The sequence below is a fragment of the Microcebus murinus genome, chromosome 13 (assembly GCF_040939455.1).
Source record: "Microcebus murinus isolate Inina chromosome 13, M.murinus_Inina_mat1.0, whole genome shotgun sequence".
In the NCBI taxonomy this organism is placed as follows: Eukaryota; Metazoa; Chordata; class Mammalia; order Primates; family Cheirogaleidae; genus Microcebus; species Microcebus murinus.
Genome location: NC_134116.1, coordinates 74,014,455 through 74,030,337, shown reverse-complemented (window position 1 = coordinate 74,030,337; position 15,883 = coordinate 74,014,455). Strand labels below are relative to the sequence as shown.

The 15,883-nt window shown below is 41.4% G+C and overlaps 1 protein-coding gene across 2 annotated transcripts in view; it reads left to right on the top strand.

Moving 5' to 3' along the window:
* The window catches only part of USPL1 (ubiquitin specific peptidase like 1), a 40,579-nt gene extending 34,337 nt beyond the window's left edge, over nucleotides 1-6,242 (top strand). For both annotated transcript variants that reach the window (XM_012746522.3, XM_012746519.3), the window contains one exon: nucleotides 3,092-6,242. In XM_012746522.3, the coding sequence (XP_012601976.2) occupies nucleotides 3,092-4,995 (1,904 nt within the window). In that variant the 3' untranslated portion in view covers nucleotides 4,996-6,242. The remainder of the gene's footprint in view (nucleotides 1-3,091) is intronic.
* The last annotated feature ends 9,641 nt before the right edge of the window (nucleotides 6,243-15,883 follow it).

Here is a 15,883-nt window from a genome sequence, read left to right as displayed (position 1 = left end):
TATTATTTTAAAAGCTCTTCACATGATTGTGATGTGATTCTAATATGCTCACATGGTAGGGAAACCACATAGGCAAACAATATTCTCAAAGTGTTAATAAGTGTAGAATGAAGGTAGATTGAGATAGTTGAAAAGGGTGTGCCACATAAACCCCATACTTAGTGGTTTTGTTTTGTTCGTATGTATGTGGGGAGGATTAGCAGATTTCTGAGTACATTGTTTTCTTTTTTGGAACTTAACAGAATTCATGCTTCTGTTATGTGACTTGTGCTCTAATTTGTTTCTATCAGCTATTTTAATAAATATTTTAATCTCGTTTTTAGTTTTTCCCCTTGGGGAATTTTTTAAAAATGTTTGATCTTAGACCTTTGCTGTTAGTTATCAGTCACTAATGAAACCTTAAAGTTGGCCAGTCTGTTTAGCAAGTAAATTGGCTTGAAGCAGCAGCTGAGGAAAAGCATTTCTTCTTTTTTGACCTTCCCTATTCCTCAAGATTAGTTCCTTATAGGAAACCGTTGAAATCTGTGGCACAATCCTCTTTTTTCCTCATAATATTAAGATGATGTCTTTCTCCGCATTAAAAAATGAATATGATAGCTATGTCACATTTATGTGAATTAAGGATTTTTTGTGTGTACTTTTAGAAATCTTTTTTCAAAAAGGATAGATGTATATGTATAAGGAAAAGGGAAACTTAGTACATTTTTAATATTTAAAATTGTTTCTCAACATAATTTTATAACATTAAAGAACACTATGTTGGCCGGACGCGGTAGCTCACGCCTGTAATCGTAGCACTCTGGGAGGCCGAGGCGGGTGGATCACTCAAAGTCAGTAGTTCGAGACCAGCCTGAGCAAGAGCGAGACCCAGTCTCTACTAAAAATAGAAAGAAATTAATTGGCTAACTAAAAATATATAGAAAAACTTAGCCAGGCATGGTGGTACATGCCTGTAATTCCAGCTACTCAGGAGGCTGAGGCAGGAGGATCACTTGAGCCCAGGAGTTTGAGATTGCTGTGAGCTAGGCTGACGCCACAGCACTCTAGCCAGGGCAACAGGGTAAGAGTCTGTCTCAAAAAAAAAAAAAATCTATTTCTGTTCCAGAGATATACAGATATAGTAGAAGTATGGATTTTTTTGAAAAGTCAGTAATAAAAGCACAGATAATTGTTGATTCTTTAAAAAGCTATTACTCATATAGAGGCCTGTGGTTAGATTTTCCCAAATTATCACATGGTGATAAGTAAAATATAAACAAATATATCTTCCCTTAGCCCCATACCATCTATCAGCACCTAGCCACCTTCCTTTACTTCTCAGCCATTTGTATTTTTTATTGTGGTAAAATATATAAAATTTACCATTTTAACATTTTTAAGTGTTGGCCTTGTTAGTAACATTGGCCTTGAATACATTCACAATGTTCTGCAAAACCACCACCGTCCAATTCTAGAACTTTTTCATCATCCCAACAGAAACTCTACTCATTAAACAATAACTTTCCACTCTCCCCCACAAACCCTGGTAACACTATTCTACTTTCTGTCTTTATGAGTCTGCCTATTCTAGATCCCTCATATAAGTGATCATACACTATTTGTCCTATTGTGTCTGGCATATTTCACTTAGCATATTTTCAGAGTTCACCCATGGTATAGCATGTAGCAGAATTTCATTCCTTTTTAGGACTGAATAATATTTCATTGTATGTATTATCCATTCATCTGTTAATGGACATTTGGGCTGCTCTTTTAGCTATTGTGAATAATGCTGTTACGAACATTGGTGGACAAATATGTGTTTGAGTCCCTGTTTTCAGTTCTTTTTGGAATACACCTACAAGTGGAATTGCTGGGTCTTATATAGAATTCTGTGTTTAACTTTTGGAGGAACTGCCAGACTGTTTCCATAGTAGCTGTGCCATTTTACATTTCTACCAGCAATGCACAAGGGTTCCAGTTTCTCCACATCCTCGCCAACGTAGTGTTTTCTGGTTCTTTTGAGAATAGCCATCCTAATGGCTGTCTTTTTTTAAAAAAGGAATGATTTAAACAAGATACCTTCTTACTCTTAATTCACAACTTAGTCCACTGCATAGTGACTCCCATTCCTACTACAGCACTGAAATTATGTGGGCAAAAATAACTACCAGTGACCACACTGCTGTAAATAATGGACTCTTCACAGTTCATGTTTTAATACTTAAGTATTTGATACCATAGATTACTCTTAGTCCATAAATTTTTCCTTTGACAACCATTACCTCACTCCCACTTGAAAAATACAAAAACAGAAGCTGAGAGATAAAACAAGAATTAAAACAAATGTTGGTCCTTGAGGTATCAAGCTTCATTTATCTTGATATATGGAGCAGCTTACTCTGTTTTCTGATGTTGTTGGATCAATCAGGTGATACTATATTCTAAATCCCAAAAGTTAAATATACTGCCTTGATTTCTGTGGGTATTATAGGAAAGAGTATGAACTATCCAGAAAACTGCCTTGGTTTTTCAAATTTCTGAATATATTCTAGTTCATAACTTTTGTTATCCAAATAAGGACTTCAGCATTTGGGAGAGAAGGATGGTGACAGGACAAGGCTATGTTTTTTTTGTTTGTTTGTTTTTTTTTTTTTTTTTTTTTTTTTTTGGAGACAGAGTCTCACTCTGTTGCCTGGGCTAGAGTGCCATGGCGTCAGCCTAGCTCACAGCAACCTCAAACTCCTGGGCTGAAGCAATCCTTCTGCCTCAGCCTCCGAGTAGTTGGGACTACAGGCATGGACCACCATGCCCGGCTAATTTTTTCTATTTTTAGTTGTTTGGCTAATTTCTTTCTATTTATAGATAGTAGAGACGGGGTATCACTCTTGCTCAGTCAGGTCTCGAACTCCTGAGCTCAAGCAATCCTCCTGCCTTGGCCTCCCAAAGTGCTAGGATTACAGGCGTGAACCACCGCGCCCGGCCAGGACAAGGCCATGTATTAGTGTTCTCCTTTGGTGGATTCAGTGATGTAGTAGTTAAAGAGGCCAGAAGAACCTAGGATGGTGGTTTTTGAATGTCTAACCTCTTTCACTTTCTTTCCCATCCCTAGGAAGTTGGCTGGAATGTGATGACTTAAAAGGCCCATGTTCTGAAAGGTATGAGAACTTTGAAGTTCCTGCTTCAGAGATACATATTGTTATTTGGGAAAGAAAAACGTCTCAAGAGACGGATAAAGAAGGTGCTTGCCTCTCGCTTGAAGAGACTAGTGATCAACATTCTTTTGATAATGAGAAACCAGTATCTCCAGCTTCGTGTTCTGTGGCTGATGCTGCCTCAGCTGAAACAGCCCCGGTGGCTCACCCTGCAAATACGCCAGTCGCTCCTCATGTTCCTCCACAGGACAAAGCTGTAGCTCTTGGAGATCATTCACTTTCAAGTCCAAAAGATTTGGTTGACAATACTATTTTACCCTTGACACTTGAAGACACTATCCAGCAAACTGCCCCGGTTTTTCAGCTTAACTCTGAAGCTTTCCTGTTAGCAAGTAAACCTGTGGCAGAAAATACAGGAATTGTTAAAACAAATACTTCTCAGTCACAAGAATCATTAATGCCTTCTTCAGTATCAGCCCCATGTAAAGAGAATCTTACCCAAGACCCATTAGTGGATCTGAACTTTCCATCTCAAGTTGTAAATACCAACGTGCAATCCTTACAGCTGAATGTAGAAGATACTGAAAGTACTAAACCTGTGAATAATGCTGACGCCGCTGGCCTTATACAGGGAGTGAAGTCTGTAGAAATGGAGAAGGACGCTCAGTTAAAACAATTCCTTACACCAAAAACTGAGAAATTAAAACCAGAACAAGTTATATCTCAGGTACCTAATTTGAAGAAAAAAGAAACTGTAGCAGACTCTCAAAACATGACAGCTAAGTCCTTACAGAAGCAGTCTGTGAAAGAAAATGAGAAGAAACCATTTGTGGGAAGTTGGGTTAAAGGCTTATTAAGCAGGGGTGCTTCTTTCATGCCGCCTTGTGTTTCAGCTCATAGTAGAAACACTATAACTGATTTGCAACCTTCAGTTAAAGGGGCGAATAATTTTGGTGGCTTTAAAACCAAAGGAATAAAGCAGAAGTCTAGCCGGGTATCCAGGAAAGCTCATAGGGGTTCAAGTAAGCCACCTCCAGCGAGTGAGCCTCCACCAAGTCCTCCGTCGTCGGGTGGCACGGCGGCCGCTCACCCACGCGTGAGTGCCAGCACTGCTTCCGAAGATGTGAAGAAGGGTGACAGTGCCTCACACGGAGCTCAACTCGACCACAGTTCTCATGGAAATGAAAATGATGTTTCTTCAGCAAACCATGGAGACTCAGTTGAAAGTCAGATTCATAAACTTCGCCTAAAACTTCTTAAAAAACTAAAGGCAAAAAAGAGGAAATTAGCTGCTCTCACGTCTTCCTCCCAAAGTGGAAAACTTCCAAGTGAAAATTTAGAACATGTACCCCAAGGTGGGTCTCCAAATGATTGTGAGTCGATAGAAGACTTGTTAAATGAGCTGCAGTATCAAATTGACCTTGCAGATAAGAAGTCTGGATGCACCACTGTTTCTGGCGTTTCCCCGTACAATAGTCAAACTCATGAAGAAATTTTAGCAGAATTATTGTCTCCTACATCTGTTGTTTCAACAGAGCTCTCAGAAAATGGGGAAGCTGACTTTAGGTATTTGGAAATGGGAGATAACCATATACCAGCTCCAGTACCTGGTGAACTAAATATTTCACAGAACACATATCTGGGACAGGACCGTAATTACTGTAGCCCGAGTAAGAAAACTGCATGTGAAGTTCAGCCAGACTCCCTAACAAACAATGCCTGTGTTAGAACATTAAACTTGGAGAGTCCCATGAAGACTGATATTTTTGATGAGTTTTTTTCCACCTCAGGATTAAATTCTTTAGCAAATGACACGTTAGACTTACCTCATTTTGATGAATATCTGTTTGAGAATTGTTGAATGCTTATTAAATAACTCTTTAATATTTATTATTACTCTTAGAAAAACTGTTTTCAGGTAATGTTTATACACTGGCCTAGTGTTAATAGCCGTGAACAAAATGTAAGCAACTGAAGGTTTTGCCTTTGGTTGTGCCCATGAAGCATGTAATTTGTTTTACAAATTAAAATAATCAGGAATGTGTTCTCCTGTGGGTTTCATTTTGTATTTGTAAGAGAATGGGGATTTCAAAATGTTTTTAAAAGATGAAAAGTGTTATCTCGTTTCTGGCAGTTGTACAGTTGGGTTCATTAAATTGCTAGATTTGAAATTTTGGTTATGTTCAAGAGTTTATATTAAGTTGTTGCATATGGTATATGAATGCCTGAGGGTTTCCTTAGGGTTGTGTGGTCTTACGTGAGGTCCCAAGCCTGTTTCTTACATAAAGTGCTGTGGAATGTGAACTTCCCCGTACCACTTGTGTCCTTTGTCTCTCCTTACAAAGGATGGCAGGAAACCTTATTAATAGAACTTAGTTTGAGTAATGTTAAGTGATCAATAAATGATCTTTAATAGGAAAAAGTAATCTATTTTCACAATGATGTGCAAAATGTTTACATGTTATCACTATCATGAATAGCATACTTCTCCCCAAGACATTTCTATAACCAAAGTGACATCATTTAACAGTCCTGTATTGGGAGAGTATAATAACCAGTGCTTATAAGGCTTGCTGCATGTTGGGTTCTGTTATATATATGAGACATGTGTTCATTCATGTAAACCTCAACATTCCTATGAGTGAGATACTTTTTACCACATTTTACAGATAAGAAGGAATGCACAGCTCGTAAGTTGTAGAGCTGAGATTGAGTAGAGTGGTTACTATAGCAATTAGAAGTGCTGAGCTTATCAATATATGTTCTTCCTCTCAGGCTTTATTTAAAGTTTGAATACCCAAACAGCACTACTGCTGTAGTGATTTGAGGTAACAGTAGTTACTGAGGTCTAATGGTGGCAGTCAGTGGTCTTGGGGTAAAATACTTTACCAGGGTCTCAGTACTTTGTAATTTATTTGCCAAATTTACTCCTAAACCTTGTTTTTTTTCCTGTTTGCAAAAGTAGTACAATTTATTGTAAAGAGAAGCTGAGAAAAGGTAGGAAAACACCAAGACTTTTGATCATCCATTTTAATCTTAGTGGTAACTATTGCAAACATTTTCATATTTATGCATATAGACTTTAAATAAAAGTGAGATCCTCTTGTACCTATTTCTATGATCTGTTTTTGTTTAATGAGAATTTTTCTATCATAGTTTTTGACAACTCTGAATAATTTTACTACATGGTATGGATAACAATTGTACTAATCTTTTTAGATTCTGAGATGATTTATATTATTTGGCTATTGTTAATTGCACAGCAGCAGTTATCCTGTTTATGAAATTTTGCACAGATCCAAGTTTTATTTTCTAGGTTGGAATTGGTTGGTCAAAGGATGTGAATATTTGATGTTTTAAATGATTGTATGATTGGCTTCCCTGGAGCCTCAACAACACTAGGTTTTTGTTTTGTTTTGAGACAGAGTCTCACTCTGTTGCCCTGGCACTGTGGCGTCAGCCTAGCTCACAGCAACCTCAAATTCCTGGGGTCAAGCGATCCTCCTGCCTCAGCCTCCCCGGTAGCTGGGACTACAGGCATGTGCCACCACGCCCAGCTAATTTTTGCTATGTATTTTTAGTTGGCCAATTAATTTCTTTCTATTTTTATTAGAGACTGGATCTCGCTCTTGCTCAGGCTGACCTTGAGCGATCCACCCTCCTCGGCCTCCCAGAGTACTAGGATTTCAGGTGTGAGCCACTGTGCCTGGCCAGCACTAGTATTAATAGTAACCTTGGTGGGCGGGGACCCTCCTTTGCTGTGTTTATGTTTCCATGATTACTAGTGAGGCTGAACATTTTCTATAACTATCGCTCAGTTGAGTTTCTTTGAAGAATTGCTTGTCCGTCTTTGTTTGTTACTAACCCATTCAGCAAGTATTTCTACATTATTACTAAGGGCTAAGCCTTAGAATGGAAGGAAATTCTTGCCCTTTAGAGTTTGCCTTCTAAACAAGGAGATAAATATTTAGTGGTAGGTGATAATAGGAGATACATACAGTTAATTCTTGTAATTTATGGACTATAAAGTTGTCATGAACACTGGATTAGCAAATACTGAAATAATGCTTTTAGGGGATATACAGGATTAGGTTCCTACTAGCCTATGGTCACAACAGTTTTGTCAACCAATCAATATATGACCTTGTATTTTGTTTCTATCTAAAGATGCCTTAATCTATTGATTGATTATATCAACATGGCCAGCTGGCCTAAACGGAGCTTACCTAACACAGTTTTCTCCCTAAGGCACATTCCAGCCTCCTGTGCTTAGGAACACTAGACAGCACTTCAGCACTGCACTTTCACACAGTGAAATAAAAAAGCAAAAATACGAGAAATAAAAAGTTTTCAGTAGGAGAGCTGAAAGAAGGTGAACATGTTCGACCTCAGCTGGGAAGGTGCCCATCAGGTGACTCAAAATTTTCAGTGCGTGTCTACAAATGACCACAACAGTACAAGTATTGATTTTGGGGGGTTGTAAATGTTAGCAAGTAGGTGAATAAACAAATGTGAAATTTGAATAATGAGGATTAACTGAATCACGTCAGATGGTACTAAACACTGGAGAAAAAATGTATGAGTGGGAAGAACCATCATAGACTGGGTGGACTTGGAAGCTTTCTTGGAGGTGAGTGACATTTTGAGGGGGCTTTAATGAAGTTAGGGTGTTAGCCATATGACTGGAGGAGGAGCATTCCAGGAAGAGCAAAAGTCATGAGGAACAAGTGTGCTTGGCATATGTCTTAGTCTGTTTCAGCTGCTATAACAAAACAACTTAGACTGGATAAGTAAAATTTAGTTTTCACAGTTCTGGAGACCAAGAAGTCAAGATCAAGACACCGCAGATTGGGTGTCTCGTGAAGGCTCACTCTGCTTCATAGGTGGCACCTCTCGCTGTGTCCTCACATGGTGGAATGGATGGGGGCGCTCCCTTCAACCTCTTAGGGCGCTAATCTCATCCATGAGGGCAGAGTTGTCATGACCTAATCAACACCCCCCAAGGGCCCCACCTGAACACTATTGCAGTGGGGATTTAGGTTTCAGCATAGGAATTGCGGGTGGGACACACATTCAGACCATAGCATGAGAGAATGGAGAGACTAGTGTGGCTGAGCAGGGCAAGGAGAGTTGAAACATGAGTAAACGGATTGGCAGGAACGAGATCTAGTATGGCTTCCTGGGCCATGTTGAAGACATCTGTGCTGAGAACAGGAAGGCATGGGAAGGATTCAGGCAAGAGGATAACATCTGGTCTGGGTTTTAAAAGGATCACTGAAGTGTAGAGAATGACTAGAATAGGAGTCTATTACACTCTCCTTAGAGTTTAGGTGAGGACCATGAAGGTGTTCAAAAGTAGATTACTGTTGGATTTCAAAGGGAGCTTCAACAGGATGTGTTGATAGGTTGAATGGGTAGAGGACAAGTTAGAGATGACCCCCAGGGTTTTTTGCCTGAGCAAATGGATTGTGCTATTTACTGAGATGGGACAGGCTTGGGAAGGAAAGAATTTAAAGGGGGTAAGCGAGTTCAGTTTGGGATGTAAGATTCCTACTAAACGTCCAAGTGGAGATAATTTACTAGAAAATGGATTTGCAACGTTGAAGCCCAGGAGAGGCAGACACTAGAGATACTAGTTTGGGAATTATGAATACATGGATCATATTTAACACCATGATAAAGGGTGGGGTCATTTAGGGAGTTACAATAGCTCTTGGAAACAAAAGGGGCAGTAGGAGGAAAAGCAGATGAGTGTGGTGCTCTGAAAATCAAAGAATGCTTTTTTCTTTTTCCTTTAAGAAGGGATGAGTATTTTCCAGACAACTAATATGGGAATCGACCATTGGCTTTGGCAATAGGGAAGTCCTCGGTAACTCAATGGACAGGTCAGTAGAGCTGGGAGAACAAGTGTGAGCTGCAGAGGGGATGGCGAGGAAGCGGAGCTGTGGACCCGCTCCTTGGAAACGCTTTCTGGTGCCTGGCGAGGGAATGAGAGGCCAAGGTTTTCGTAACTGTTTAAGATGAGAGAGGCCACAGTGTGTTCACGTGTGGACCTGAATGTGCCATGCAGAGAGATGAATGGATGTTGTAGATGAGAGAAGGGGCAGCTGTAGGAGCAAATTTCTCCAGGGACAGGATCCAGTGTGTAAGAGGAGGAGCGTGTGACCTTAAGAGCTAGAAGAATTCATCATTTTAATATAAGGGAAGACAGAGTGCGTAGATACAGATGTTAGATTTGGTGATAGAATGAGAAAAGTTTCTTCTGATTATTTTCTCAGGAAAATAAATAGTAAGAGCATCGGCGGAGGATGGGAGGGGGGAGGAGTTGAAGACTGAGCAAGAGAGGTGTGAGATATGATGGAACAGGGACATGCGGTGGGCTTGCTAGGCTGTGCTGAGAGCCTGCCGGAGGCTTATGGTCAAAACTGTGACTGAGATCAGCTAAGACGGTGGTTTATTTTCTCCAATCATGTTTAGTTGCTCAGTGAGTGGGAAGTTGGATTAAACCAAAGTAGAGGAATTATCAGGCAAACAGGACAGAGATAAGAGGAGAAAAGGAGTTAGGGTTTTCTGCAAGGGTAATGATTATAGGGATGGGTAAGGAGGGAGGGAAGTAGGGATGTGAGACAAGTGGTGGGTAGTCTGTTAAAAAGTGGTGGAGGTGTTTGTTTTTGTGTGTGGCCTTTCCTCCCTCCCCCACCAGCCTTGCCTCTTGAGGAGCATCTGGGATGGGGTCCCTGGGCCTTCCCCCCTCCCCTCTGTCTTTCTGTTGGTTGTCACCCCAGTTGGCTATATTGCTTTTTAGTGTTGCACTGAAGGTTTTTAAATAAAATTTAAAAAAAAGGGGGGGGGAGTGGTGGCAGGCAGGGCATGGCAACTCACACCTGTAATCCCAGCACTTTGAGAGGCTGAGATGGGAAGATTGTTAGAGTGGGAGGCTGCAGTGAGCTGTGATCATGCCACTGCACTCCAGCCTCGGCCAGACCCCATCTCCAAAAAAAAAAAAGTGTGTAGGGGGGGCAGATCTCAAGGGATCAGAGGAGGGCTCAAACAATGCCAGAGTGGACTTGCAGTGGAAGTAAGCTGGTTGAAAAGTACTGTGCTTGAAAACGAAGCTTCTGGAGATAGCACAGTTACTGGTGATGACAAAGTCTGAAGCATGAAAGTGCACAGCCAAAGTTAGGTAAGTTCATGAAAAGTGAGGCGACAGAGGAACCGAGGGGCTGGGGTGGTAAACGGATTGTCCCTGTGAAAGGCAAGCTAGGAAGAGGATGCTATGGGAGTTCATGGCAGGAGAGGTCGAACCAATCTGTGGATTAGAGAAAGCATCCCAAAGTAACATGAAACTAATGACTTCCTTCTGAGGAGGCTGCAGAGCCAATCCCTTGTGTGGGCTCCCCTGCCATGCGTAAAGTGTCCCCCCAGTTTGTGGGCTCTGAACGGGCCTGCTCAATGAATGTATCTAGAACTGTCTCTCTGGCCCTCTTAGCTCTGTTAGGTAAAATTTACAGAGGCCATTGGACTAAGGAGCTTAGTCCAAACAGACCAGACCAGAATGGAGTCACTCCTGCAAGGTGCCACATAATCAAACTGAACTTTAAAACAAGCCAGTTTTTCAAAGAAAACCCAAAGAGTCACAGCAGCCAATTAGAAGGGGCCCAGTCCACCCGAGCTGGCATGGTAAGGCCCCTCTGCTTGAATTCTGTAAGGAAAGGAACTTTGGAATGACTGGTCTGCTTTCATCCCTTGTTTCTGCTTTCTTCAGCCTTTTTCTGCCTATAAAGCTTTTCTGCTCAGCTCATTGGAGCTCTCTTTTACTCATAGATGATGGGATACTGCCCGATTCACATATCACTGATAAAAGCCAATTAAATCATTAAAGCTCAATTTGTTGAAATTTTGTTTTTTGACAGCTTTTCAACGCCAAGACTTCCACACCCACCCTTCCTCAGTGGTGCACCCTCAGGGAGCCTCTGAAGCAGCAGGGGGGGGCTGAAAGTCACATTAGGACACTTTCAAGTCAGCTGTCTATGAAAGACACCGATGACCTTTTGCAAGATAGCAGAGTACTGACGTGACAATAAATCTGGTATCGGAGAAGTTTAAAATAAGCACCTAGGCCGGGCGTGGTGGCTCACGCCTGTAATCCTAGCACTCTGGGAGGCCGAGGCGGGCAGATTGCTCGAGGTCAGGAGTTCGAAACCAGCCTGAGCAAGAGCGAGACCCCATCTCTACTATAAATAGAAAGAAATTAATTGGCCAACTAATATATATAGAAAAAAAATTAGCCGGGTATGGTGGCGCATGCCTGTAGTCCCAGCTACTTGGGAGGCTGAGGCAGGAGGATTGCTTGAGCCCAGGAGTTTGAGGTTGCTGTGAGCTAGGCTGACGCCACGGCACTCACTCTAGCCTGGGCAACAAAGCGAGACTCTGTCTCAAAAAAAAAATAAGCAGCTGATTAAATGTAGCCCAGAAGCAAGAGGCCATAAGAAAAAGAACCCTGTGAAATACTTTAAATACCCTATGAAATACTTTAAATCTTAAAATGAGAATGCATTTCCTGCTTAGTTGTTGCAGGCACTTAATAGCTTGGTAAAGTAACCTTCTCGCCAGCTTTCTCTTTATTACAGCCTTCCCACTGGGCTGGGAGGCAGATATTATCTAAATATAAGAGTAGGTTCAAGTGTCTCTACAACTCACCTGATACTTAATGCTCCCCTCAGCCCTAAGGCCATGTAAACTAGGCCTACTCAGCAGGATGACAAAATGTTTGCAGTTGTAAACTAATGTCCCACTGGCTATGGAACTTGTGGTATAAAGAATCCCTGCTTGGGGCCAGGCTGCAGTGTGTCATGCCTGAAATCCCAGTAATTTGGGAGCCTGAGGCGGAAGGATCACTTGAGGCCAAGGGTTCAAGACCAGCCTGAGCAAGATCAAGATCCCAGCTCTACAAAGAACAGAAAAATTAGCCGGGCATAGTGGCGCATGCCTGTAGTCCCAGATACTTAGGAAGCTAAGGAAGGAGGGATCTCTTGAGCCCAGGAGTTTGAGGTTGCTGTGAGCTAGGCTGTGACAGCCACTGTACTCTAGCCTGGACATCAGAGTGAGACTGTCTCAAAAAAAAAAAAAAAAAAAAAAAGATTCCCTGTGCTTGGTAATTAATGGAGTAATTCTATATTTAAAACCCTAGTTTTATATGGGGTCTTATCCATGGCAGAGTTTCACCTACGTAGTCTTTATTATGGTGAATTCCAACGATCAGACCTGTACTCAAGTGTGAGTGAATATCCTGTTCAATTAAGTATAAATCACCATTATGCTCACACACATATGATAATCTCAGTTTATTACTAAGGTAATTGAAGATCTTATTTTGAAATGTGTATTGATTTACTTATTTGGGAATAACTAGTTTGTCATCTTTCACAGACAATTTTTGTTTTATTTTTATTAAATAGCAATGAAAATGGCTCAATTTCTATGAGGGATAACTAAAATATGGCAATTTGCTGGGTGTCATTAACGCACAAGGAAAAAAATACAAATTGGTATCTGCCAATGGTGTCAATCCCTATAGAAGTGACCCTGAAAGGCTGAATGTGTTAAAGTCATTGCATCCAGTCATTTCGGATTGTCACAATAACGCATTAGGTGTTAAAACCTCAAGACAGCTTTTTCAGTCTCAAGTCCTCTATTATTTTATTCTGAGTTTTTGTTACCTTAAAATCTTCTGTATAGAAATTTTCCAATACTAGAACACTTTGGATTTGACATGGTTTGTGACACTTACCAGTATTAAATAATTAATACAAATGCAATAAATAAAAGCTGGGACTTCAAAATCTGGGACCAAGAACTTTGTTTCAGAGCCCTTGGACATTATAAACAAAATTTTATCTGTGACTATACATATTTTAGGTCTTTAGCTTCTCATTTGGATTTTCACAGGGCTCCATGGACCCCTAAAGTAGTCTCATGGGAAGTTTGATTTAAATAAATGAAGTTTAACTTAAAAAACAAAAGACTTTCTGCAATTAGGTTCTAGGTTGAAGAAAAACTCATAGTAGAGACACAAGTAAGTTAAGAGCATAGATAATTTATAATTTTTCTTATTTCCAGTTTTCTTTAAGACCCCTGCAGATTTTGAATGTCTATTAACAGGATTACCCAGCGTCTAAACATAGACATCACCTTGGACACTTCCTTCCTTTTTCAGTCCCCGAGTCTTGTCCAACCTTCCCTTCAATGGCACCCACGCTGCCTCCTCTATACCCACCTTAGCCTGAGCCTCATGGCCTCTCCTTTGGAATAGAATTGCCGCTTAACTATTCTCTGATCTTTTATTTCCCCTACACAGTCACTAGACCAACCACCTAAATAGATTTCATTCTGTCCTGAAACAGAAACCTCTAATAGTTACCTCTTTTCTTTAAGGGTGAAGTCAGGTCTTCAAGGCCCTTCCACAAGCTAAGAACATTTTCATTTTTGTCTCAAATTTTCCCAGCCTTCAATGCCCCTCCCCTGCCTCTCCCCTATCCAGATCTTTCAGGGTTGTTTCAAACACTCCACGAAGAGAGTTTTAACTCCAGGCTATGTTGACTCCTCCTCCACTGCCTGGGGACGTTTCTCTGTGGGTGACTTGTTGAGATTTCATCAAAGTGCGTTTTTACCTGACTGCCTTTCTCTGCAAAGCATGGCCTGAGAAGGGGCTCTCTTCTACAGGGAGCGTGTGCCACGTGGAAGGCCTGTGCACACTGGCAAACAACGCGAATGAAAACCTGGTCCCTACTCTCAACAAGGTCGTATTCCAGTGTAGGCAACAAGCAACCCACTGCTTCAGGGGGTGTGGTGATTGCACGGAGGAGGGGCGTCTACATCAGACTGAGGCGGCATCCAAGGAGCCTTCCCTGAAAGGGCGACTCCTCAGCTGGTGTTACCCAGGCACGTGGGGTAGAGGGGGGGAGGGCACATCAGGGACAGGCGTTTGGGAGAGGGGGTGTACAGCAGCCGGGCCATTCAAGGAACCCTTGGGAACTGCCTATAACCGCGTGAAGTCTTCATGAAGGAACACCGTGGGGGGGGCGAGGCTATGGGTCATGCAAGCTCAAGGATTGAAAATGCACCCTGAAGGAGATACCCTGGAGCCTAAAATGATCATTAATAGTAATAACAGAAAATGGTCTCTGCCCCTAAGGAGCTGGTATCCTATGGTAAATATATTCAGCTTCAAAGTGGAAGGGCATGCTTTCTAAGTCCTCATAATTTTAGGGAAAACCAATATGCCCTTCATTTTGAAATTTTAGACTAGATCTGAACAATCTATAAAATGATCTTATGACCTAATTTCCCCTTGTTTTGTTGTTTCCACTGTAAACTACTGTTAAGTGTAGATGGGAAGTTTGGAACTTTTTTTTTTTTTTTTTTTGAGACAGAGTCTCACTCTGTTGTGGGGGCATCTGCCTAGCTGACAGCAACCTCAAACTCCTGGGCTCAAGCGATCCTCCTGCCTCAGCCTTCCTGGTAGCTGGGACTACAGGCATGTGCTACCATTCCCAGCTTAATTTTCTATATATTTTTAGTTGTCCAGCAAATTTCTTTCTATTTTTTTAGTAGCGATGGGGGTCTCGCTGTTGCTCAGGCTGGTCTTGAACTCCTGACCTTGAGGGATCCTCCACCTCGGCCTCCTAGAGTGCTAGGATTATAGGCGTGAGCCACCCCACTGGCCTGGGAAGTTTGGAATTTTAATGGGCATCAGAAAGGACTAAATATTTTTGGGAGCTACTTGTTACACTGCCTGGAATTCCACCATAAGTGCAATGTTGTGTCCCCTTTTTTAAGGCTACTAACTAAACAATAGAGGATATTTTATTATCAATTATTTGATTAATAATTATCAACCAGTATTTGCTAAGGCATTCCCTTAACGACAGTCTTGGTGACTCGGTTAACTATTCCTTCTTCTAGGTCTCTAAATCGTATCCAACATTAGATCCCAGAGACAAAGCACCTATAATATGACTTCAATCTTGGCAAAAATGAATTATACTATCATGTTATTATCATGTAATTCTTTCTTTTTATTGAAGGTCTTATGTGAATCCTCTGCTTGAAAAATATTTGTGTCCTCTGTTAGCCAGAGTTGCAAATATATCATTCAAAACCTTCCAACAGTAACCCATACAAACGATTTCTGCTTGAGTTTAATTTCAGGGCTAATGCTGTCAGCAATCCAAGGTGACCATTAATGTCTTTCCCTGCATTCACGTCCATTGTCCAAAAGCTGTAACCGAACTTAATTGGATAGTTTCTTAAGCTTCCACATACTTTTGAATGACTCCTCTCTGTACGCTTTCATCTGGGAGGCTGCTCATCCTTTGGGAAGTAGATAAGGCAATGTTAAATAACTACACTTGCTTTTCGGTGGTGTCAGATTTTTCTGAGAGAAACCAATAGTATTTATTCATTCACTTGTCAATGCACAACTGGCTTGCACTTTCCCCACTACAGAGGCCACACTGCCTGCGCGCCTTCTTGGTGGGGTCGCCTTAAGTTCACGTGCAAGTTCACCTTGGATAAATGGTACGGATAGAACTGCCAAGCTGGGAGCTGCCCGTCCAGACGCAGCGTCGCCCTTCGTCCTAGAAACGTGGTAGCGTAGTACTGCTCCCTCCAGTCGATTAAAAATCTCGCAGTTGCAGTTTTAAAATGAGCTCGGTTCGTGGAGATTGTCCCGGGAAAAGAAGCGCTGC